The sequence below is a fragment of the Pantherophis guttatus genome, chromosome 6 (assembly GCF_059756535.1).
Source record: "Pantherophis guttatus breed Tessera chromosome 6, ASM5975653v1, whole genome shotgun sequence".
Lineage (NCBI taxonomy): Eukaryota > Metazoa > Chordata > Lepidosauria > Squamata > Colubridae > Pantherophis > Pantherophis guttatus.
In genome coordinates this window covers 44,100,957-44,128,054 of record NC_142068.1, presented here as the reverse complement: position 1 = coordinate 44,128,054, position 27,098 = coordinate 44,100,957, and the positions used below count along the sequence as shown (strand labels likewise).

Genomic DNA, 27,098 nt, shown 5'->3' with positions numbered 1-27,098 from the left:
AAAAGAAATTTTAGTTTTTTTATCCATAAATCCAGGTCACCTTATTGTAGCAGAACTTGCTGATTTTTTAAAACTTCTATCATAGGTACAATTCAGTTATGCCTTTTGTTCTGCTAGCTCCAATTAATTTTGTCAGCTGAAACTTTTCTTTTCTCCAATCTAAAGGCTTTCTAAAACTGCTGCTGAAAAAGTCAGACTTTTAGCAAGATTGTAATTCTTGCTGTACTAATATGTCTGCCTTTCTGTTCTTGCTGTTTAAGAACCTGCATTCTAATGAATGTGAGCTGCCTCATGACTATTAAATCAATATGTTGTGTGGATTTTTTTTAAAAAAAAGCCCTACATCCCTGCATTCCAGGAGCTGCATATCCTTCATGAACATTTAACACACAGTGTTAAATCATTGCCTGAAACAAATCACTCTACATCCCTCCCACCCCCACCCATCTGACATTTAGATTCCATTTCTTAGATGCGATAATGAACTTTTTATGTGCACTTTGTTAAAAGAAATTCCTTTCAGCTGCTTAATTGTTCAGTGAATTATGTCTTATGTACTACAGAAATTCTACTTGTTCAGTAATGTGCAATAAGCAAGGTGGATGCTTATTCCACTCAGTCTAATACAACTTAATCTTCCATAAAGAAGAATATTTGTAGTTTAGGATTGCAGTGAGGGATCCTTCCTTGGTGTTCTCGGAGTGTGGTGGTTTTCTTGCAGATGTTTCATTACCAAACTAGGTAACATCATCAATGCTGAAGAAGTTACTTCGTTCGGGTAATGAAACATCTGCAAGAAAACAATAACACTCAGAGAGTATCAAGGACCCCTCAACTTAATCTTCATCATAAAAAAGGCCTTTTAGATCAGTGAGGAATAAATGTGGTTAAGTCTGCAGCCTTACTCACCAAAGCGGTGTTCTAGCAATCCAGTTTCCTCCAGATGGTTGGGGATAATGAGAGTTGAACCTGAACACCAGGTTACTTTAGAAATGGAAAGAGGAGGGCAAAAGTATGTAGTGTGGTAGTTCTAGTATGGATTTACACAATTTTAAAAAAAGCAAATGAGAGTCCTCCCAAAAGATGAACTAATGATGGATTTAATAGAGACAGATAAGTAGTGGTAAGAGTTGTGCCTAATCAAAGGATAAGGCCAACTAATAATTTTTGTTCTTAAACACTTCAGGAGAAAAAGCAATTTGGGCAGATGATTAAAGTCAATAGTGACAAATTTATTTATTGAGAATATGTGATCTGCATGGATACAATTTAGTAAAAAATGCTCCTGGAGCTTTTTAATAGAATATCAGAGATTAGCAAGAAAAGACAAGTTGTATCTTCCTCATCTAATACTTTTCTCGTAGAAGTGGCCTTGCATAACTATGGCTTTGAGGAAGAAAACAAGCTACTATAGCAAGTCACTGCTTACAATATGAGGTGAAGAGATCAAAGTTCCCCCTCAACTTCCATGAGATTATTTAAAAATGATATATTACCCAATAGCAAAGCCTCTTTTTTTTTAAAAGTAGGGAATCTTAATATACTGAAGCATCATGTCTGATATTTCTGGGCATAACGATGAACATATTCAAGGAGAAATTAATTTTATTTTGCCCCTTGAGCATTTTTGGATTGGATCACAGAAAGTTTTGCTGTCACAGCGTTTTATGTATTCCAGGCATGGGGATTCCAGGCAGAACTCCCATAAATAGACCTGGATGACTGAGAATCTCCACAGACATCATTTGTAGTGCTTCTTTCATGCAAAAGTATATGGAACAGAGAGTAACCTACTTAATTGTAGGCCAGATCATCCATGAGTGCAGAGAGATGTCTTTTCAGATGAATTCAAAAATCAGTCTGCAAATTGCTCAGACTTAGATTTTAGAAACACTTTATGCTCCAATATTTCCAAGATATACAGTAGATAGCCAGTTTGAAATGAAAACAATAATATTTTAAAGCCCCAGTCTTAATTTCTGTTCTCTCCCTCCTAAAGTAACATGAAAGAATGATGATAGATTGAAATTTTACTTGAGATGTTTTGACAGATTAACCGAGTTCCCTTAGGGTTGACAACTGTTGAAAACAAAGTTAAACATCATGTATTGGACTCTTATGTTTGTTTTTGTTTTTGTTTAGAAATTCATCATTTTTCTGGAAACAGATGCAACACGAGAGACCTTTGATGACATCTGTTAATGTTATAATTTTAATAACAGCAACAGAAATCAGCTGGGAAAGTGCTGCTGTTTCCTGCATAAGTGCACTCTCTAAAACCTAACCAAAACCTAAGCTTGTGTATCTTCCACCTCTTCCTATTTATTTATTTATTTGGAAGATTTATATGGCCACCCACTCACTCACAGTGACACTGGGAGGCTTAAAAACAGTAAAAACCCAATATAAAAAAAGAATAACCCCCCAACTCCCTGGTGACCACCTATAGTCAAATGAGCAACTTGATGGGCTCCATCCCAATCTGGGTTCCCCAGGCCATCTGATAATGGGCAGGTGGTTACTGGACCAACAGACTTAATTTTAGCTAAATTATGACCTAATCAGATATTTTAAAAAAACAAACCAGGAGGAATTTTTCAAGTTAGCGTTCTTGAATCTGCATAGTCATTTCTTTCTTTTTGTAGTTTCATCTTCTAATAGTCAGATATTTACAATTAGCAGAAACAAATATTTGAATTTTTTCCCCTCCATGCAAATGCATGACAGCTTGGAACCTTTTTTTGGCATCGTCTCTATTTCTCTATATCCCATATCCAAGGACATTAGAATAGCAAGACTTTTGTCAAGTTTCAGCCAATCTAAGACAGGGCAGTTCACTAGCTGTCATAATAGAATTGCTATTACAAACAGACAGTCTTTAGGATACCTGTTTAATATGGCATAAAATACTGTTTTTATCATATCATACAATAGATATTTTTACTTTTTAAAGTTGTTTTTTCTGCTGCAAATGGACTAATTGGGTACTTTTCATCAATCTTACAGTAATACATGACTATTACAGTACAGTTCTACTAATATTTCACAACATTGGTTTGATGCCAGTATGAAGACTGTGCTACCTGGCTTGTAGTACAGGTAGCATAGTCTACCTGTACTAGTTAGTAGTTGGGTAACAATGACCATTATTATGGTTTGTTCCATAGTGACATTCGCCACCTTTGCTATCCTTTATGTCTTTCCTATTGACAGTGGTTAAGTTTGGGGTGTTATGTATTATCATCATCATCATCATCATCATCATCATCATCATCATCATTGCCACTTTTTTTAAAAAAGTATTTTAGGATGAAAAATGTTGGGCAGTAAATTTACTTATGTCTCCTTTCAAGTGGAATGGGAGCAAAAGGGAATAGATAATACACTGGGTTTCCATTTTAAGGATCTTTATGCTTTGAGAAAGAAGACATTGCTGTTTACTTCCCCTTAGGAACTTCTGAACTTTAATAAACAAAAACAGCAGCTAGCATTTTCTCTTGGTGTCACTAGCTTCAACACAATAAGAACTGACAGCATCTTTGCCCAGGAGATGATTGGGCCTTTGATAGATGAGTAAAAGTGACACACTTCTTGGATTATTAATGCTATTCAAAGACGTAAAGAAATCAAACCCAAAAATAAACATAGGTAATGCCTGGCACACTGAAGGGAAGAAATAGAGTAGTTTCACTTTTTGATGCAGGGGTGAAATTCATCCTGTTCTATCCAGCTCAGGAGAACTGGTAGTGGCGGCTGCCGGAGGCTCTGCCCACCCCTGTGAATGCCATGTTGTTTTTTTGTGACATTTTAAGCCTCTGCGCATGCACAGAAGGCTTTGCGCATGCACAGATGACAGCACGCGCACATTGGCAAACCGGTAGAGAAGGTAAGTGAATTTTACCCCGGGCCTGGTTTGATGATAGTGGTAGCTCTTTCAACATGCTATCAAGGCAACTGCGTACTGCAGTGTTTTGTAGTTTGGGGCTGGTTCAGAAGTCTGAATTCTAATTTCAGCCCATCTGAAGAGTATTCGGTTATGGGAAACTGATTTACTAATATAGTTGTCTGTGAATGGTGTCACTATGATCAACATTCTATAAAAAAGACTTTCATATCCTTTGATTTTGTTTATGTTCCTATTTCATATGAGTGCAGGGCTTCTTTATAAAAGGTTCTGTGGAATGAACAAGTTTCCTGTTAATATTTTTCCCCAAACATGTTTTTTCCTTCTTACTCTGGTCAGCTGTTCATTTTGTATTCAGTTCTGTCATTTCATTGATTTTGAGTTATTTTATTTTTATTGTATGTAAAGTAGAAAAGCACTGCATCTTTTCAAACTTTGAGAAACCACAATTGTGCTTCTTTTCCTTGACTGATTTGTATGGATCTATTTGAGAACTCATGCAGGGGCGGGTTTCAAAACCCGTCGCTACCGGTTCGCTCGTGGGCGCTAGTGCGCGACAGTTCTGCGCATGCACAGAAGTGTCTGGGCGGGTGGGCGGAACCTCCCACCTCCGCCGCTACCAGTTTGCCCGATCCGAGATGAACCCACCACTGAACTCATGCAGTGTGTGACCATTGGAATAATATTCTCAAAGAGCTTTTTTTTTAAAAAAGAAATTATTATATGCTATTAGTGAACTTCTGTTGGTTTGATACTATTTTTTGATTTTTTAAAAAATTCTCAGCTGCCATTTATTGGATTGTAGGTTGTATACTTCAATGGTTATACACATATAGGGTTTTTACACACACACACACACACACACACACACACACACACACTTTGCTACCCAGAATTGTTTTGAGAATGTAGTGGGTCATATACATCTAAATGAAAAATAAATACTGATGAAAATTTACAATGTTCAAAATACATTGGCTGACAAATTGCAGTTGGCTAAGAGCTTTAGCCTAAAGCAATACTTGCTGTTCTAAATAGCTGTGACTTTATTTTTTAAAATGAAGTATAACAAGTGGAGAATTATGTTGTAACTCTAGTACACTTTGATAATTGCCATCAACGTTTCTGCAGGAAAGAGAATCAGACACTGTGAAAATAATGAAGAAAAAAAGCCTTAAATTTTCTCTTTTTTAATGATAGAACACCCTGCTGGGCAAAGGAAGTAGACAGATCGTAAGTCTTAAATCTATACTTCTTTGCTGTCTTGTTTTCATTACAAGTATCCCATTTCGTGTGATTTTTTAATGCTATTTATTCCAATGAACATTGTGAGTACAATGTGCAGTCTGCGCCACATCCTGTTGCTTGTTCTAGAGAACTGTGCTATCATAATATAAATACTATTTTTTCATTCATCAACTGATAGGACATATGTTGGGCTTTCACATCCTATGTCTTAGCTTCTTTTTTTTTTGCTTCCCCCCAACATATGTTGGTAAACAACATTATAGGTGCAAATACTTCCAGTTGTACAAAAGTAAATTTGTTACAGAGACATACATGTTCTCATTGCATTTTTGTTATCATGTATGCAGATAAAAAATTCATAAAGCATTTACCTCTGTAGTAAATAAACTGTAGAATAAAAAAGATCTGGAAGAAATGCTTTTAAAACACCTAGGAGAGTTTGTGTACAGGCAACCAAAGTATGGGAGAACTTGAATATACATGAATGTGAATATGATTAGTAATATCAGTAGGACACTAAACTTAGATGGGACAATGCTACGGAGGTTATTAAACATATAACAGGTGAACTTCTGTTATATCGGCGTCCCAATATAGTCAGTTGGTGCCATCACTGACTATTGGGGGCGAGTCATTACCCCCCACGGAGAGGACTCGCAACTTGGGTGTCCTCCTGGATTCACGGAGTGGATTCCTCCTGTCTTTAGAAGAGCACTTGACGGCTGTGACCGGGAGGACTTTTCATCAGGTTCGCCTGATTCGCAGTTGCGTCCCTTTCTAGATCGGGACTCCTTACGCACGGTCACTCATGCCCTCGTCACTTCCCGCCTGGACTACTGCAATGCTCTCTACATGGGGTTCCTCTTGAAGAGCACCCGGAGGCTCCAACTGGTGCAGAGTGTGGCTGCACGGGTGGTTATGGAAGCGATGTGGCGTTCCCATGTAACACCTCTCCTGCACGAGCTGCACTGCACTGGCTCCTGGTGGTCTTCCGGGTGCGCTTCAAGGTTTTGGTTACCACCTTTAAAGCGCTCCATGGCTTAGGACCTGGATATTTACAGGACCAGCTGCTGCCACCAGGAGTTTCTCACCGGCCAGTACGGTCTCATAGAGAGGGGCTCCTCCCGGTGCCGTCGGCCAAACAGTGTCTACTGGCGGCCCCCAGGGGGAGAGCCTTCTCTGTGGGGGCACCTGCTGTCTGGAATGAGCTCCCCCGGAGATACGGCGGATCCTGGATCTACGCACCTTTCGCCGCGCCCTCAAGACTTTTTTTATTTCAACAGGCTGCCCTGGCCTAACTTTTCCCTTTTTAACTTTTTAAATTGTAAATTGTAAATTTGTCTTAAATATTGGGGGTGTTTTAATTTGTCCCGGGCCAAATTATCTAATGTGGTTTTATACTGTTTTTTAAATTTTGTAATTTATGTGTTTTATTTTTTGGCTGTTCACCGCCCTGAGTCCTTCGGAAGTAGGGCGGTATATAAATTTGATGAAATAAAATAAAAATAAAAATAAAATTCAGATTACAAGAATGTATTCCTTTTCTGAGGAGGAACAAATGCTAGCCAGACTTCATTCATTCAACTTATTGTTTAGTAAATGCAAAACATCAATATTTATTTGTTCTTTGTAAGTTTCATTCTATGATGAAATTATTTTTAATCCCTGATGGAGATATGGTGTAAACCTTGAGATAGTTCTCAGTATCCAAATATCTCTACTCTAAGAAGAAGCCTCTTTAGCTAATGTGTACAGTCAGTCCAGAGAAAAAGGACATTATGGGTTTGTGAAAGAGAAAAAAAAGGCTTAGAAATCACCATTCAACCTAATTGTGTGTATATAGCTATGTATAATATAGCCTAGGAGGATAAACAGCTAAAGTACAGGGGAAGTTAAATCTGGTCCCTACTAGAAATGGCCTCCTGTTTTAGTTGCTATTTGCCTTCTAGGCTGATAATCAGGGGTTAAATGCTACCAGTTCTCACCGGTTCGGGAGAACCGTTAGTAATAAAAATTACCGGTTCGGGAGAACTGGTAGTAAAAAAATGCTACCAGTTCGTCTGAACCGGTATTTCCAATGATCAGCTGTGCCGCACGATTTATATTTGCTAGAAAGCAGGAAATCCTGCTTTCTAGTGAATCTAAATTGTGCGGCACAGCTGTTTCCCCCCTTGCTATTTTACTTACCTTCTTAAGCCTCCTTTTTTCGTGCGAAGTGCATGTTTGGTGCATACCGCACATATACACTCAGCAAACCAGTGGCAAACCTTGGAGGATTTCACCACTGCAGATAAAACTGGAGATAACCTTTCATTTTTCTAATTTTATATATCTAGAAATGTTTTGAAATGCATAAAGAAGCAATTGATCAGATACCTTAACATTTAGAGTGACCCTGGAGAATTTATATGAGACTCTGATCATTATTAGCTTGTCTGATTTCTGTGTTGAGGGCTTTTCTTCAATGTATCTCTAGGAAGATCAAGTCACAGAGACTCCCACAGAAACTAATGTATTCCTGATAAAACTATGAAATTACATAGATTTCTTCTCCAACATCAACTGTACTGACTTATGCATACAGTGTAAAATAGAAATAGAATGAATAATGCCTGTATTTACCGTATTTTTCAGAGTATATATAAGACGCACCGGAGTATAAGACGCACCTACCTTTTTTGTTTTTTTTTTTATAAAAAGTTTTTTTTATTTTTAGACAAACACACATACAAACATACAATGTATTTTCTTTGAACAGAGTATTGGCCGGTTCACAAATTTAAACAGTGTTTAGTCATTTCAATTAAATTTACAATTTCTATATTTCCTTTTTGCCATATTTACCCCTCATCTATTTTTTAAAAAACCAATATTACCCTTCATCCTCATCTCTAATCTTAATCAAATTCAATTTTTCTCTTCTATTTTATATTATACCCTTCCCATTGTCATCTATTTTTATATCCATCCTCACATTGGTTAATTATGTAATATTACAATTGTTTAATACAAATTCAACATTTTAATATAAATCAATTAGTTATATAACTATCTTTTTTTGTATATTAATCAATATGAACATCAATTATTTCCATGCAATCCAATTTCTTACAAATCAATTAATTATATTTACCAATAATAATAAACCAAATAATTTCCCCCATATATTCCTCCAAACCACAACTTAACCATTTCTGTTTTCAATACAATGTACAATTAATAATATCTCAATTATTACAATTCCCTAGTTAAATACAGCTTTCCTCTTATGTTACTCATTTTCACATCTTAAACTCTCCCAATAACCCAAATAGTTTTGCCCATATAATCTTCCAAATCAAAACTTAATCATTTCTACTTTCATCACAATATATAATTAAAAATATTTCAATCATTACAATTTCCCTAATTAAATTTAAAAATGCTCTAGCTGTTATCCAAGCTACAATTTAATTCTTTTTACTTTCACCACCATATACCATTAAAGTTATTTCAATTGTTACAGTTTATACTTATTCATATTTATAAAAAAAAATAAAAGAATAAAAACTTATCATTGTCTAGATTTCAAAAATACAAAGACAAAAATTCCAATTATTATTCATTTCATTTTTACAATCATGATTTCCCATTTATTTCTTACTACTATTCATATTTCAATTCTAAATATGTATAACATCTTTCTCTTTCATTTCTTTTTCTCCTTTCCCATTTTTATTTTTGTCCTTTTTCTTTCTCCTTTTTTTCTTTTGTGTTTTAAAATCTTGAACTCTCCTCTTTTGCCCTAAATTTCCATTGTTTGCACCTACCTTTTTTGGTGAAGAAAAAGAAGAAAAAGAAATCTCCCTCTGCCTCTGCCTAATTTTGCGACGTTGCAGCAAACAGCCTGCTTTACTTTCATTTTCGTTTTCAGCATAGCTTGATTAGCACAAGAAAAAAAATCTGCTCCCAGCAATTTACCTCTTTGCAGCAAGCAGCAGAGGTCCACGCAAAACAGCTGATCCAATCAACTTGTGCTAATAAGGCTGTGCTGAAGCTGAAACAAGCTGTTTCTTCTTGCTGCTTGCTGCAAGGAGGTAAACTGCTGGGAGGCAGAGGCCAAAGTGGGTGGGCGGGGCTACATTCGATGTATAAGACGCACCTAAATTTTCACCCCCTTTTAGGGGGGAAAAAGGTGCGTCTTATAGTCCGAAAAATACGGGTAGGTCCAAAGTAGATCCTTTTGATTATCATCAAAACAGCTTTATCATGGCAATTAAATCTGAACATTCTTTGCATTACAATTCTGAACAGTTCTTCTCCACCCTCTTCATAACAGCTCTGTAGATACTTGAAAACAGCTATCATGTCTCTCCACAATCTTATCTTCTTGAAGCTAAATATACTCAATACCCCCAACAGTTCCTCATAGTATTTTTTCCCTTCCATGTGCCTTTTCTTTTGGTTGCACTTCTTTGGACACACTGTAGTTTGTCATCATTCTTTCTAAATAGCAGAACTGGGTGCAATATTATAAATATGTTCTGACTAAAGCAGTATAGAAAGAAACGGAATTAACTTGATCTTGATGCTATGTACTTCCGTTGACACAAACTTGGATTGTGTTTGCTTGTTTGGCAGTTTTATCACATTGCTCATGTATGTGCATGTATTGCAGCTTCATCACCTTGTGTACCTATTGCTGCCCAGTCTGAGTCCTGCCAGCCCATATTCATGCATTTAATTTTTCTTACTGATCTATAGGACTTTGTACTTTTCTCTGCTGAAATTCATCTGATTAATTTCTACCATATTGTTCCAGTTCTTCAAAATGCTCATGAATATCTTCATATTATTAAGACTTTGTTGAAGCTTTGCTGAAGCCAGTGTACACTGTGTCATATGAACTAGCCACCATATAAAAAAGTAGATTGTGTTAGTTTGGTTTGACTTGTTATTGATAAAACTATGCTAGTTTCTACTAAGCAGGCATTGGTTTCTAAATAAGCACATAATGATTACATTTTGTTCCACTGTTTTGGTCAGTACTGATGACAAGTTGACTGGCCTGAAGTTACCCAGGTCTTTTTTTTTCCTTTGAAGATAGAAATAGTGTTTAATCTTTTCCATTCTTCTGGGACTATGCTCATTTGCAATTATTTCTCGGCCCATTTCGCTGCAAGGTGATTCTGAATAACTTACAACATTATATAGAAAGGGCCATTAAAGTAACAACCACAAACTCTTCCAAAATTCATGGATGTAAGTAGCCTGATTGTCACCACTTATTGTCAAATGCATTACTTATCTTGGATTGCCATCCCCTTTGTGTCAGTGTTTCTGCTTAAGTCCATTTGATTGCAGTAGCTCTTTGGGGAAATTGTATCCGCAATCTGAAAGTACTCTTTAACTCCAGCTGTTTCTGGATTCCTAAGGACATCAATGGCAAGAAATACATTTGCACAAATATATCTACTGTAGTACAGGTACTGCAACCATTCCTGAAGTCTTAAACCTGTTAACAATTAAAGATGCTTCAGTTATATTCCAGATGGTGTACTACAATGGGTTCTCTGTGTGGCCACCTTTAAGGCATAGCCAAAAACTTCAGCTGATACAAGAAGCACCAGTTAGGTTTCTGATTATCCCAAATACTGGGGTGTATTATGGCCATCTCAAAACCTTGCACTGATTGCCATTTATTCCCCGGACACAATTGTAGCATTACAGTTCTAAATTATTTAGGATGTGATTATCAGAGGAATTACCTCTTTTGATGTAAAGCTATTTTAGCATTAAGATAAGCAGGCCAGGCTGTCTTAAAAATATTGTCTTTTTCAGAAATCCATTATTTTTTAAACATGGGAGTGGGTGTTGATTCAAAGCTAGGTAAAGCACTTCTTTTGGATTTCTGTTTAGAAAAAGAATTAAATATTCAGCCAGGTCTTTCTAGTTTAATTTTAATAGTGGCTTTAGCAACTTTAATGACATAATTGTTTTATGCTTTTTTAAAAAAATTGGATCCATCTTAAGTGTTCTTGATCAGAGAGGTGGGATGTAACTTGTATAAAAATGTGATTGGAATGGAATGGCTTAAGCCTTGTCAACCTTTTTTCCTGCGTCCAGGTTTAGAGCATAAAATGTCTTTCTCTGTCTCTCTTACTTTTTCTCTTCCATCACTCTGCTTAACAACTAATTCCAAGAAAATTGTCAAATAATTTACTAAGACTGTATTACTGTTATTCTTTTTATTACTATAATCTTTCAATTATATTTTTATTTGTTTCCTAGTATGATTTGATAGCTTATTAGTAATCTTGACTATCACTAAGTGTTGTATCTTTTTACTCTTGATGAATGTATTTTATTCTCCTTATGTACACTGAGAGCATATACACCTAAGACAAATTCCTTTTGTGTCCAATCACACTTGGCCAACCAAGAATTCTATTCTATTCTATTCTATTCTATTCTATTCTATTCTATTCTATTCTATTCTATTCTATTCTATTCTATTCTATTCTATTCTATTCTATTCCTATCCACAAGGAATTTGTCTTAGGTATATATGCTCTCAGTGTACATAAGCAGAATAAAATACATTCATCAAGAGTAAAAAGATACAACACTTAGTGATTCTATTCTATTCTATTCTATTCTATTCTATTCTATTCTATTCTATTCTATTCTATTCTATTCTATTCTATTCTATTCTATTCTATTCTATTCTATTCTATTCCTTCCTTGTTTCTATTATTGCAAAGAAAATTTTCTTTTATTTCTTTCTTTCAGTATTTGAGCAGCTGTTTTGCAGTTCCTGGAAGCAGCAGAACAGTTGGCTGAAATCTGCCACTGCAGCTTTCTTTAACTAAGCTTTAACAGCTAATCCAGAGTAAAATAACATTTTGTAGGATTGAAGGAGCCCTGAAGGAGCCCTGACCCCTAAACAGGAGTTAAGCCAAGAAAACAAATATGTGCTTGACAAACACACATTTGGTTGCAAGGCGGCTTAGGATAGATGGAATAGATTTTAGCACACACTATAACTTTTTATTTTCATCCGGTACAATTCATATAGCAACAGAGGGGGGCAAGAACAGCAACAAAAGAGACGGAGAGAGAGAAAGCTGTAAAAATGGCAGGAGAGATTTGTCTTCAAGCTGAAAATTATAGAGCTCAGTAATGGAACAAGCAGAGACAGCCCTTCAAAGAAAAAAATAATGAAACATTTGATGAAACAATAAAATTCCATGCTGTGAAAAAGGGAACAGTTCACAAGGAAATACTTTGATCTAAGAAGACATTCCTCCCACATCAACCATTTATTTTTTCAAAAGCTTCAATAGCTAGGCTTAGTAACTGACCTTGTTAGAATGACTTTTTCTCCATCAGAGCTGGGGGTGCAAAGAACTGACAAAATACTGTTAAATATACAGAAATCACTGAGGTAGAGAACATTGCTTAGTGGATTAGTGGACAGAGCCAAACCTGATACAGTTTCATGTGCCTTAATACTCTTCATATGTTTCATGCCGTCTATTTTAGCAAAATATCATCCAGTCTCCAACCTCCGCTTTGTGGCGAAGGTTGTTAAGAGTGTGGTGGCCCCACAGTTCCCCCATTACCTGGATGAAGCGGTCTATCTTGATCCGTTCCAGTCATGTTTCAGACCTAGGTACAGCACGGAAATGGCATTGGTCACATTGGTTGATGATCTCTGGAGGGCTCGGGACAGGGGTTGTTCCTCGGTCCTAGTCCTATTAGATCTCTCAGTGGCTTTTGATACCATCGACCATGGTATCATGCTGCTGGTTGGAGGGGTTAGGGGTGGGGGGCACCGTGTTGTGGTGGTTCTCCTCCTTTCTCTCTGACTGATCGCAGTTTGTGTTGACAGGGGGCCAGAGGTCAACCTCGAGGCGCCTTGTGTGAGGGGTGCCGCAAGGGTCGGTGCTCTCGTCCCTTCTATTCAACATTTATGTGAAGCCACTGGGTGAGATCATCTGTGGTTTCGAGGTGAAGTTCCATCAGTATGCTGATGACACTCAGCTGTACATTTCCACCCCGGACCACCCCAATGATGCCCTTGATGTGATGTCCCGGTGTCTGGAGGCCGTGCGGATCTGGATGGGGAGAAACAGGCTCAAGTTCAACCCTTCCAAGACCGAGTGGCTGTGGCTCCTGGCGTCCCGATATAGTCAGCTGGTGCCATCTCTGACTATTGGGGGCAAGTTGTTGGCCCCCACGGAGAGGGCTCGCAACTTGGGTGTCCTCCTGGATGCACGGCTGTCCTTAGAAGAACATGTGATGGCCATGGCCAGGGGGGCTTTCTATCAGGTTCGCCTGATTCCCTTTCAGTTGTGTCCCTTCTGGATCGGGACTCATTGCGCATGGTCACTCATGCCCTCGTCACTTCCCGCCTGGACTACTGTAATGCTCTCTACATGGGGCTCTCCTTGAAGAGCACCCGTAGGCTCCAACTGGTCCAGAATGCGGCCACACAGATGATTATTATCAATTGGTCCAGAATGCGGCCACACGGATGATTCTGGGAGCGTCATGGCTCCCATACATAATTTTTAAATAAATAAATAAATATATGTGGTACCTTGCTCAATAGTGGTGACTGTGAGAAGGATCTTGGAGTCTTAGTGGACAATCACTTAAATATGAGCCAGTAGCATGCTACAGCTACCAAAAAAGCCAAAGCTGCATAAACAGAGGGAATCAAGATCATGTGAAGTGTTAATACCATTTTATAATGCCTTGGTAAGGCCACATTTGGAGTACTGCATCCAATTTTGGTCGCCACAATGTAAAAAAGATGTTGAGACTCTAGAAAGAGTGCAGAGAAGAGCAATACAGATGATTAGGGAATTCGAGGATAAAACATATAAAGAACGGTTGCTGGAACTGGATGTGTTTAATCTTATGAATAGAAGGACTAGGGGTGACATGATAACAGTGTTCTGATATCTCAGGGGTTACCACAAAGAAGAAGGAGTCAAATTATTCTTCAAAGCACCTGAGGGTAGAACAAGAAGCAATGGGTGGAAACTAATCAAGGAGAGAAGCAATTTAGAACTAAGGAGAAATTTCCTGACAGTTAGAACAATTAATCAGTGGAACAACTTGCCTCCAGAAGTTGTAAATGCTCCAACACTGGAAGTTTTTAAGAAGAGATTAGATAACCATTTGTCTGAAGTGGTGTAGGATTTCTTGCCTAAGCAGGAGCTTTGACTGGAAGACCTCCAAGGTCCCTTCCAACTCTGTTATTCTATTTTTCTATAACAACTTCTTAATATATTTTTTTTACAAATCACCTGATTGCACACTGACACATATGCTGAAATATAGATAAAGGAGAAGTTCAATTGCAGTTTATTTTATAATAGGATATTTTTCCAATCAGAAATAGATCTTATTTCTGTTATTGGTCGGGATGGTGGTGTTGGGGGGGAGAGATTATCACTGATTGTTCAGGATGTTGAACAATCTCTGCATTTTGAGATTGGCAGATGGGAATATAATTATGTCTGGTTTCAAGCTGTTATATGTGGGATTGGGGTGAAATGTTGCTGAAGCAGAAGTACCCTTAGAAGAAATTAATTTATTATAAGAAGATGCATAATATGGTATAATAGATTCCACATTTTTATTCTTTTTTAAGGAGTACTAGGTAATGCACTTTCCTCACCAGACCTCTGTTAAATAGTTCTATTATATTATTTATAAATTATTGACAGGGAAACATGCTGGATTCTGTAACTCCTGAAGACAATGGTGTCTTCTTCTGGGATTCTACTGTGACAGAGCACATGCTTTGAAACATTTTTGCCTTCATATCTAAAGCATTTCATAGCCCTAAAATTATATCTCTGTTTGTTTATTTAATTAAACTTTAAATATGTATAGACTGATTATGTATAGTTCATGACTTCAATGCATTAATCACAATATTTCCATCCTGATTTAGCCAACATTCTTAAACAAATATGCCTATATATATGTTTGTATTTGTCATTTTAGTAATTGCTGATGGATCACTAGAAAAAAACAGTGATGACATTGGGAGTGAAGAGGATTTATATGAAGATTTCCGAAGTTCAAGTCATCGTTATGGCCACCCAGGTGGTGGAGGAGAACAACTTGCTATTAATGAGGTACTGCAGCTCTTAGTAACTAAGACAAATAAAACACATTTAATATTAAGTGCATTTTCTAATAACACATTTATCTCTTCTCATGGCAGGACTTAAAATTGCAGCTTAAAAGTATAGACCAATATCCTTATGAAATTGAAAGCAGATTTAAACATCCATATCATTAACACTTCAAAAAGAAAATACTTAGTAACAATGCTTAAAACTCTTCCCGGGAGAGAAGGGTTCCACACTGTTAAAGCAATAAATGTCTAAACCTGCCAGTGCGCCCATGTCAACAATTATAAAGCAGTCCTTTTAATAATGCAGTATCATCCATTTAGATCAAGAAGTTAAGTTCAAAGGAGTCAAGGGCCACATATGGATTCCTTATATTTTGAAGAATTGCAGGAACATATCTCATGATTGGTGGAAGTGACATGAACAATTTTTGATTTGATCTGTTTTTAACTTTTCGGAACGTGGAGTGAAAGACCACTAGGAGACAAATTGCTGCTATGTAAAATAGGTAACAGATATCTTTTCATAAAAGGACATTTTATAGTCTATCTGACTCTTCTCTCTGGGAGGAGTTTGAAAAAAAAGTCTCAGTATATGACCTTATTCCTGGATTTGCAAGCAGAGGAAAGTCAGTCTTTAAGACAATATGAGTCAATCACTAAACTTAGCATTTTGCTGACTTAAAATGATTATTTCATGATCATCATGATCATCTCCAATTAATAGCCTGCTTGAATTAATTGACTGGTCTATAGTGAGTATGATGTAATCCAGTAGATGCATGGTAAAGAGTTCTAAACATTTTGATATTTTCTGATGCAAGATTTACTTCAAAATAGGTGCTAAAGTGTTCAGCTGTCCCTTAGAATGAATCTAACTTGTACCTTCAGAAAAAGACCTGGGAATCTTATATGCTGATGCATTAAGTCATTCTTGCTTCACATAAAAGGAAAATAACAGAAATTCTTGTGATATTACCTAGAGATTTTATGAGCACAAGCTATATTTCTCTGATTTTCTGATTTTATAAACAGGAGATTTATGAGTCCTCTAAGTCATGGTATTTTTTTTGAACAAGCCATAGTGACCTGGTTTAAATTTAGTCCTAACATAATCCATGGTTTATAAATCACAGTGGCTGCTGAATGCATATATTGTGCTAAAACCAAAAACCCTGAGCCTTTGGCTTGGTTTCCAATAGTGGCTAAAACATGCCATCTAGTTCTATTTGATAGAATACATTCAGAAAGAGTTCTGACATTGTCCTAGCAGTGAGGGATGTGTCAGTAAGGAAAGTAAGATGCAATTCTGCAACTGCTCTTCATGAGACAATTTACCAGCAAATGCTTGCAAACTTTCTGCTTTTTTGCCTCCCAGGTCTCTCTGAATAGGTGGGGCCAGCACATCTTCTGACCTATCTTTCTGAAATCAAATTTTTGCATTGTTAGTTCTTGTGAGGAGATAGTATCAGACATAAGGTAATTGTTTTTTACCGGACATTTTGAAATATTGACAGTCATAAGTATTTCAGGAAAATTGATTTATAGCCCATAGTTTATCATTTTGTCCTTCTGAGCAGCTTGGAAGTAAATTAAAAGAAGAAGAAGAAGAAGCAGCTGCCCAGCTGATTCAGTAAAATTAGTGACAGAATGGAGAATTATTTCTTTCTTCCATTGTCTATTCATTCAAAAACCTTTGGTATACAAAGACAATGCTTGCTTTTTGCATAAACTTACCAAGGCAGCTGTACCGTGAAAACCTGGCCTTGGCTGAACAGTTGGCATATTGAAAGTATGCTGTGAAACTATTTATAATCACTCAGACAAATGCAGTTATTTTAAGATCAAAAATTAATTTGTAACAAAGGATTTTCTACAAATAAAACCTTAACTGCTGCTCTACTTCTAATGAAGGGTGTTTATTATTTTGCAGAACTAGCAGGAGCAGCTGCCAATAGTAGTGAATTTTGCTTTTTAATATTCATGTAGATTGTCCAGTGATGAGGTTAGTTTCTACAAACACATCCCCCAGGTTGACAACAAGCATGTTGACTTCACAGAAGAATCTCATTTGCTATCTGGTTATATATCTCATAATTTTTTTTTTATTAAATTGTACTCAAATTTTAAAAAACTTACAAAGTTGTGTAGAAGGTAAAATAATTTTTAATATAAGATTATACAAATTAAGATAAACTAAAATAGGATGTACGTTCTAGAGAAAACCTAACCTACTAAATTGCTAAAGAAATATAGACACACATAGATTAACAGACAACTTTGAGTCTAGTTCGGTTTGTTTTTTGTTTTTGTTTTTTGCTCATGACAGCTGCATGGACTAGTCTACAGTTTTTTTGGCAAGGTTTTTGGAAGTGGTTTGCCATTGCCTCCTTCTTAGAGCTGAGAGAGAGTGATTGGCCAAGGTCATCCAGCTAACTTTGTGCCTAAGGTGGGACTAGAACTTGGTCTCCTGGTTTCTAGCCTGATGTTTTAACCACTACACCATATTGGTTCCCCAAATAAATAATACCAAAATATTAAGCTAAGCTACTAAAATAATATTATTTGTAATATATAAATTATTTGTAAATATATATTATTTGTATATATAATACATATATAAAATCACACTATTAACAATGAACAGGTTATAATAGAAGCATTGTATTCAGAATCATCACACAATTAACTTAGAAATAATATATTGTAGCCAAAATAAATGTTGATTTATGACATCTCTTTACCTCAAAATAATTATTTTTTTTGGTCTGCAAAATCCTCATCATTGCTATTGACAAAGGTCTCTTAATTTAGTTTGAACTTTTAGCATACTGAATAAAATCTTTCCAAGCTTGAGAAAAGGGACACTAATCCTTATACCTTGCATATTGTCTAATGTACCCATGAATTAGCCTATGGAATAGTTTCTACTGTAATAAGTATCAAATGTCTAAAATTTGCGATACTGGCTTCCTTCCATTTCTTGACTACAATGCTGCAGTAGAATTTATCTGATATCATGTTTATTTTTTTTCTTCCAAAGATAATGAAATACATAATATAATTTTGGTATTGCTGGTAGAGAGAGAGAGTAAACAAATCTTATTTATTTCTCTGAAGTCTGATTTTCACCATTGGACCTGATTATTGTATATTTTAAAAATTGTAGAGACTACCATTTTTGTTTCTCATTATGCATTATTAAGGAATAATAATAATTTTAACAAAGGTTCAAAGCAATTCACATTAAAACCACAATAAAATAATAAATATCCCCTTTCCTGCCAATGGCCACAGAACAACTTTGACAGGTCATCTTAATAGTGAACAAGTGAGTACTGTATATTTTCACCTGGGACCTGCTTCTATAGTTATCATTCAGTTACCAGCAGCACATGATAAATGTATCATACAAGTCTTGGTATTTTGTTTTTTAAAAAATCTTCAATATGACGAGGAAAGTAAGGAAGAGAAGCATTTGGGAGATCAGACACTTAAGCGTTCCTCAACCTTCATCCCATTTTCACGGTTAATTTCTCCATGTTTAGGTAATGAGTCAACCCATCCTATTACATAGCGTTTACTAAAAGTATATTGCATGTAGAGAGTGGTTATATCAGGCATGGACTAATACCTTCAATTCAAAATGGAATTGATTGAACGACTAACCTTAAATTGCACTTTGCAGTGGAGCCTGAAGAAGGAAGGTCTATTTACAATGCAGTGTGGCATATTTTATTTTTATCCTATATTGTAAATAAAATAATGTTTAAATTAAATTGTCTCTATGTTCTTCTAAAAATGAAATCCAGGCATTTCATTGAACAATGAACTTTGTAGTTGTATTTTTTTAAAATTAGGAAATGGTTCAAGTACATTATCCCAATCTTTGCTATTGTGTTTTTTTTAAAAAAAAACTCTTGCAACATCATACCAACATTGTACCTTAGGCCTTGGTGTGGCAAGTCTGAAAAGTTAGGGTTAACCCTAACCCTAACCCTAACCCTTCATTTCTATTCTACTCTTTTCCCCGCCTGCAGAGCAAAACTAAATGAGAGACTGAACACTCTCAGCAGCCTGCCAATAAGAGCATCTCATAAAGACCTATTTGCTCTTAAATCCACTATAAATAATTTCAAATGTCATGTAATTGCAGCTTGCTTTTTCTATCTTTATTGCAGCATTTTCAACTCTTCACGTTTTTCTTTTTCTTTTAAGCTGTCATAGCTCTAGATGCCTGAAATGAAATAAATTCACCCCTGTACTGGTATTTTAGGTTGAGTGGTATTTTAATATAATCTAAATAGACTTGATCTTATTATTATCCATCCTATCACTAATACTGAAAGGACAAATATGAATTTTATTAAAATTAATATAATAAACCAATATTTCTTCTATTAAAGTAAAAAAAAAAAAACTGTTTGAGGGACTTTGGAGGCCAATGGCCAGGGGTGGGGTGATAGAACTCTAAGACCAAAGGTTTTATATCCCCTTTCTTTGTTAACATACTGTACAGCATAAACTGCTTTTGGATTTCAGTGACATTGCAACACATTTCAGAAAAGTAATTATTTGGAGTCTGATTCATACCCAGTGACTTTTCTATCACACTATAAACTTTCAAACATTTCTTTTCTGACAAGGTAACACTTGGTGTCTCATTTAAGGTTGATTTCTCACAAATGACTCCTTTTATGAAGAGGTAGGAAGTCTCTGCGAATTTTCTCACCTTTGATTAAAACAGAAAGTGAACCCATCCTAGCATGACCCTTGTAGCATGATCTTATGATTATTTACTAAAAGAAAGGGCTTGCTGAAGTTCAGTGGGTTTTACTTTTTACTGACAATCAGAGGTGGTATTCAGCCGGTTCTGACCAGTTTTGGAGAACCAGTAGCAGAAATTTTGAGTAGTTCGGAGAACCAGTAAATACCACCTCTGACTGGCCCACCCCCATCTATTCTCTGCCTTCCAAGTCCCAGCTGATCAGGAGGAAATGGGGATTTTGCAGTAACCTTCCCCTGGAGTGGGGAAGGAATGGAGATTTTACAGTATCCTTCCCCTGCCACACCCAGCAAGCCATGCCCAGCAAGCCATGCCACGCCCAGCAAGCCACACCCACAGAACTGATAGTAAAAAAGTTTGAATCCCACCACTGCTAACGATGAAATACCTGTTGAAAGCTTGTATATCTTAAATAAGTTTTACTTGCTGGTGGACCATACCCCAAATGACAAAGAAGGTTTTCAGCTCTGCATCACAAATTGTATTTGTCAATATAAACAGGCATGTGTTTAGCATTTTAAAATGGATAGGAGCAGGTATCCATTTAAAAGAAATTTAAGCATGCACATTAGTTTCCAGGAGAATCAATTTCATCAAGCTTTGAGAAATACTAGGTGGGCCTCTCTGATAATCTCAGATTAATGAGAGTACAGGAGGATTGGCCATTTCTCAGAAATGATACTGGAAGTACATGGCACACTTTCCAAAAAGAACAGGAAACTGTTGTGTTTGCAAAGGGAACTTTTAACTTAGCTAAGAGTTAAAAAGAAAATGTATACCACCAAGTAGCTTATAATAAAGGGGGAAAAATCCTAAAGCATATAAGGAAATATAGGTTTTCAAGGAAAGCTAAAAATATAAAAATGATTTTTTTACTGAATCAGGAGTAAAAAAAAAAAGGAAAGGTTGGTGTCCTGCTAAGAGTATGTGATAGGATTGGCAGAAGATAGAATTCTTCAATTCCTACGTTGCCTTTTCTTCTACAAAAGGAACTTTATTCAAAACAACTTTTGCTTAAATTAACTTAAGCAAAACAATTGTCAAAAGAGGGAGTGGCAATTCAAGGTAAATAAATGGTTAGGGAGCACCTACTGCAGCTTGTATGAATGAGTTTGTCTTCAAAACTAACGTAATTGTATTTGAGAGACTTGAGAAAGCCTGCAGACGTCATCTTGGAAATCCTTTCTTTGATCTTTGAAGAATCATGAGATGGATGTAATGTCAGAGGAGAAGAGAGGAGAAAAGGTTGTTTCTGTGCAACTGAATAAGTGCCAATTAATTAGTTTGGTTTTAATATCAAGCAAAATTTTGGGACAGATTGTTAAACAGTCAGTTTGTGAAAGCAGTGCATTATTTGGTAGCTAGTATGCATTTCTCAAGACAAGACATTCCAAATGAAATTGAATTCTTTTCTTGACAGAGTGATTGGTTTAATAAACCATAAAAATGCTGTGGACATAGTGTACACTGATTTTTTTAAAGCATTTGACAAAATTCCCATGAGATTCTAGTAGAGCAAATTGGGAAATATTATATCATAAATCAGAAGAACTGATTAAACAATTACACCCAGTAAGTATATGCCAATAACTCCATGAGAATCTGAAAGTGTGGAATGTTTCAGTTCTGGATTGTGTTTTAATGCCCCATACTATTCAATATATAAGGCTTGGATTAAAGTTGTCAAATTTGCTGATGACACAAGGATAGAAAATTAGTAACTTCCTTAGGCAATGGTATGATTCATAAGGATCTTGATAATCTGAAATTGAATTCCAACAGGAACAAATGCAAAATCCAATGTGATGCAGTTTCTAAAAAAGTAATGCAGTTCTACACTGCTTCAGCAAAAATATAATATCAGGTAAGATAAGTAATTTTTCCTCTCTACAATGTGCATCCAGGGCACAGCATTTTAGGAAGAACATTGGAGAACTAGAGTGTGTCTAGAGAAGAACAATCAAGATACTAAGAAGCCTAGAAGGAAAAATAATGAGGAATAATTGGAAGCTTTGGGTATAGATGGCCTGGAGAAGATAACAATGAGACATCTGCCTTTAGGTATCTGAAGTTCTGTCATTTATGGGACAGAATTGTTCAGAATTCTTACAGAAACAACAACAACAACAAAGATTTAAACCACAAGGATATAGATTTCAGGTGGACATGATGAAGCTTAATGTGAACAGCTGTTCAACAATGAATCAAATTATATCCGGAAGTGTACACTTTGTTGGCCAACTATCACATATACTGTGGCAAAGGATTTTTATGCTGGGCATGGAGTTGAAAAAATGATCTCCAAGATCATGGTTCTGTGATTCTAGTATTATCGTGACTATGGCTGTGTTGATTTATTAGTTAGTTATAATATCATAATGTTTTAACTAATGCTTTTTGAAGTTGATTAGAAGAGTGATGAAGCTGATTGTGTTTTATCAACTGTTTCTGGTAGCCTTTTTGTAATTACTTAGGTGAATGTTTGTGTGTGTGTGTGTGTGTGTGTGTGTACAATGTGTATTTTGCATCCATTGTTTTATGCAATTAAAAATTAAAATGTATATATACATATATATGTCTGTACTTTTCACTATCACTTTTATAAGAAGTGATGCTAGTTGATATATTTATTTATGTTTATCCCACTTTTATTGTTTTTATAAATAACTCAAGACAGTGAACATATGTATTATTCCTTTCTCCTCCTATTTTCCCCACAAAACCCATAAAATGGATTGAGCTGAGAGCGAGTGACTGGCCTAAAATCACTCAGCTGGCTTTCATGCTTAAGTAGACCATTTACTTCTTGTTAGCCTTGTCCTAATAGACCATTTTTTTTCTTATTTAGACATGTCTTTAACATTTTAATTGAATTGTCTATTCAGCTAGTTAAAACTATCTTTTTAGCAATGTGTTTTGATTTATGTTTCACTGGAATTCTGCTTTTAATTTTATTTTTTCTATTTATTGCCCTGAGGTTCTTTTGGAAGGAGATCAGGAAATAAAAATGTAATAAATAGTTTCTGACATAAGTTGAGCTTTTAGCCTGCCCTATCCTATGCTCTTCAGGTTATACCAGTGGTGGGTTTCAAAAATTTTTACGACCGGTTCTGTGGGTGTGACTTGGTGGGCGTGGCATGGCTTGGTGGGCATGGCTTGGTGGGTGTGGCAGAGGAAGAATACTGTAAACTCTCCATTCCCATCCCACTCCAGGGAAAGGTTACTGCAAAATCCCCATTTCCTCCCAATCAGCTGGGACTTGGGAGGCAGAGAATAGATGGGGGCGGGGCCAGTCAGAATTTTTACTACCAGTTCTCCGAACTACTCAAAATTTCCGATACCGGTTCTTCAGAACTGGTCAGAACCTGCTGAAATCCACCTTTGGGTTATACTTAAGAGATTCAGATACATTCATGACAAAGAACATTGAAAAGCCTAGCAGACTATATTGCAGCTTAAGAAAACCATTCTTTCCAAATGATTACATGGCATTCTGTCTCATCTTCTGTCAGCCTTGTGATGTAGTCCAGACAAGAAGCACACCCAGAAATACTGGCTCTAACTAATTTTAATTGTTTTTAACATTTTGAAACTTTTTATTATATTGTAAATTGCTCGGAGTTGCTGTATCAGTGAGATGGGTGGTATAGAAATTTAATTAATTACATGTTAAGGTACCAAAGGCTTCTCATTGTTTTAGCTGCAATATATTTCCAGCTATCTACGTAATTTATGTATATCTAATGTGCGTGTGTATGTAGATATATTGTGAGGATGATTCATCACATCCATTTCTGCAGCTCTCCTGGAAAGCCTCATGCCCATCCTTTCTCTAGTTGCTAAGGATTGCCTGTATCCTAGCTACAGTGTTTAGCAAATAGCTGACAAGCTCTTTGGGAAGCCAGTCCCACTGCTGAGTTTCAGCACACAGAGGCTCACTCAGCTAATGCAATGAGGCAGCTCTTTTCTGGAAGATAAAATGAAAAGCTGATGATTTGCTGAGATAAAACAAAGATAAGAATTTCTTGGAAAGGGAAGAACACCGTTCCAGCATGTGCATGCATTATGCTTGAAAGTTGATAATAATGATGGTTGCAGGAAATTGATTAAGTTTTGCTTTCTGAAAGCTGCAGAATGACTCCATTGTTTGTACCCCTCCTTCCTTGGCTTTCTTTCCAGAGACAGTGCTGTTAAGCTGCTAAAATACTGTTTTTCTAGAGCCAGCATGGCGAAGGGATCTAATCAGAGCAGGCACCAATGGGGTGCTCTTCACACTTTCCTCCGGTGCAATATGAACCCGGACACTCAACGTGTGGTGGTGTTTGTCATTCTGCTTTTTCTCATCATCATTAACGTGGTGCTCATGTTTCTTCTGGCATTTTACTGAGAAGCAGGACTGTAGTTGGATATGAGGGTTTCCAAGATTGATCAGCAGGTCAGCTCCTCCTTGTCTGATTCTGGTTTGGCATCTGTTCTGTCATAGCTGTCTATCTGCGCCTGTCTCCGGTTATTCATCAGCGTGCTTTCTCCCTGCTCACCCTATTCCTCTTGCCTGTCCTTTTGCAAGGAAAAAGGACTGCGGCTAGATGGTTCATTGAGTAGGTGTCAATTACTTCTGGATGTATCCCTACATTGCTGAATGCAGAGGTGCTCCCTCTTTTTGGCGAGTGGGCTTTAAAGTGTCCCAAAGGCTGGCTCTATCAGACGATGGGTTTGTTAAGGAGCACTTAATTGATGAACTATTACACAAGAAAATGGCTCTTTGTCTGCAACTGCTGTGAGAAAACCTCAAACCTGCTAGAACCAGGATTGCTTTATAATTGAGACTATCAGGCCTCTGAGAATATATGTGCAGAAATATGAGCAATGCCCAATTAGCTGTAATGGATTAATGATGGATCATTAGAGTACACTAGGAATCTGTGTTTACAATTGACAACTGCACTGTGGAATGTATGTCTTCACTGGTGATTATCCCATTCTCTTAATTATTTTAGAGCATTTGTGTGTAGAAGGATATGGACAAAATGACTGTTGGGAACTTTGGACAGAAAAGTATGCCCCCCCCCCCTTGTTAGCTGAAACAAGCCTTTTATAATAGGGAAAATTCATTTTTTAAAAAAAATTAATGATATATTTTTATTGCCAGCTTAGTTCCATTCAGAAATTCAGACAACGATATATAAGTGTACAGGAGAAAAATGAGGAAGAGAATTTGGACTATATCAACAAAAGCCATTAATTCTTCAACAACTACTTCAAGTTCAAATTAATCCTGCAGTGATGTCAAATGGAAAATTTGAATTCAAGCCTTTGAGTAAATTCTTCAACCCTTCAGAACTCAACAACCCCCTTCTTAGCCTAAAGTCACTAAAAAAGGCTTTCTATCTTCTTGTTTGTTCCCATATTTGCTACTGAAACTGCTGTTTTCTTCTACGAGTTCAGCACTGAGACTAAAAGAACTGAAATCCAATGCTAAATGCCATTTCCTGTCTGTTCTTTATAATTTCTCTGTCCTAAACAGTGTTAGAGTTATGAAGCATTTGATGTGGTCAGATTCCTTTCTTTTTTGCATCCAGAAAAATTGTGTGTGTGTTGGTATGTGTGAACAAGCCAGATAAATTTGAGAAATGAAGGCCTGAGGAGTAATTAGGCTTCAGAATGCTTTTTTGGACAGCTTCCATTGATAACCATATTCACTGATTAAGACAAACCAGGCACACAAGCGCTTGAAAATTCTTAAGATCATTATTGCATTTTTCCATAAAATGTTTAATTGCAAATAGAATCTTATATCTAGCAAGGATAACTTATAGAATTATTGATTTATCTGTTTCTTTAAACATTGTGTGAAGATAAAAAAATTACAAACAATAAAAAAACCTTGGTTTTTATTTGGTTCAAAGTTTGTTTTCACCATGTACACTACATAATTTCTGAAACTGGCTTGGAAACAGTGAAATAGAGAGCAAGATGTTGCCTCTCAAAATTATAGGCTTTGGTTCATTATTTATTTTCTTGAGCAGCATGTTTGGAAGAGTGGTTTAACAGTTTTAAATATCAACAAATGATAATGGCAGGGAAAGAATACTGCAAAATCTCCATTCCCACCCCACTCCAGAGAAAGGATACTGCAAAATTGCCATTCCCCCCCCCACTCCTGGAGGAAGGATATTGCAAAATCTCCATTCCCACCCCACTCTGGGGCCAGCAAGAGGTGGTATTTGCCAGTTCTCCAAACTACTCAAAATTTCCACTATCAGTTCTCCACAACTGTCAGAACCTGCTGGATTTCATCCCTGTAACAACCCATATATTGCTTGTATGAATGCATCAAGCTATCTTCAATCATTTTATTTTCTTAACATAACAGAGTAAAGTAAAGAGCCATCTCCCTTGAGTTACGTTTTATGTTGTATTTGTGTTGTGGGGTTTTTGGGCAATAGTATAGAAGAGTTTCCCATTGCCTTCTGAGAATCTTTCTCAATATCCTAGGCCAGTGGGCTCCCATGAAAATGATAATCAGATTTGTTCCACTTTAAAGATTCAGTAAGAGATGTTACCTTCTGCAACCTATTAGGTAAAAGTTACTAGCTACAAAGTAGTATCTCTCTTTCCCCTAAAAAGATCCAGGGATTTTTTTTTCTTTGTATCAAACGTCTAGAAATGTTATATTTCTATTCTAAACTAGACAATGGTAATGTATTCTACATGGGGCTATTTTTAAAGTAGCAATGTTGAAGAATTACTGTATATTCAGAAAAAATATGAAAGTATGTTGTTGGATCAAAAATAAAACCTAAAGCAAATGCTGGAAATGGGGCAGCTTGGATTTCCTTTCCTTTCTGGAATAACAGAAGGGAATTGCTTGAGATGCAGTTCAAAGGGGGAAAAATTACATTATCTTGGCTCCAAAATTATATCTTGTTGGTATGTCTCTTTATCTGAATGTCATACAAGCTTATTTGGATAACAATTCCTCTATGTGTAAATTTGTTGTCTAAATTAAATATAACAGTTGT

General features: G+C 36.4%; 1 protein-coding gene across 7 annotated transcripts in view; it reads left to right on the top strand.

The window, feature by feature from the left end:
• The window catches only part of ARHGEF4 (Rho guanine nucleotide exchange factor 4), a 180,322-nt gene that overhangs the window by 131,456 nt on the left and 21,768 nt on the right, over nucleotides 1-27,098 (top strand). For 4 of the 7 annotated variants that reach the window (XM_034439791.3, XM_034439789.3, XM_087872759.1 and 1 more), the window contains one exon: nucleotides 15,158-15,291. In XM_034439791.3, coding sequence (XP_034295682.2) covers nucleotides 15,158-15,291 — 134 coding nt within the window. Of the gene's footprint in view, nucleotides 1-15,157; nucleotides 15,292-24,006; nucleotides 24,512-24,653; nucleotides 24,675-27,098 lie in introns of those variants that run through there. The other 3 variants (XM_087872760.1, XM_034439792.3, XM_034439793.3) reach the window with 2 other exon arrangements.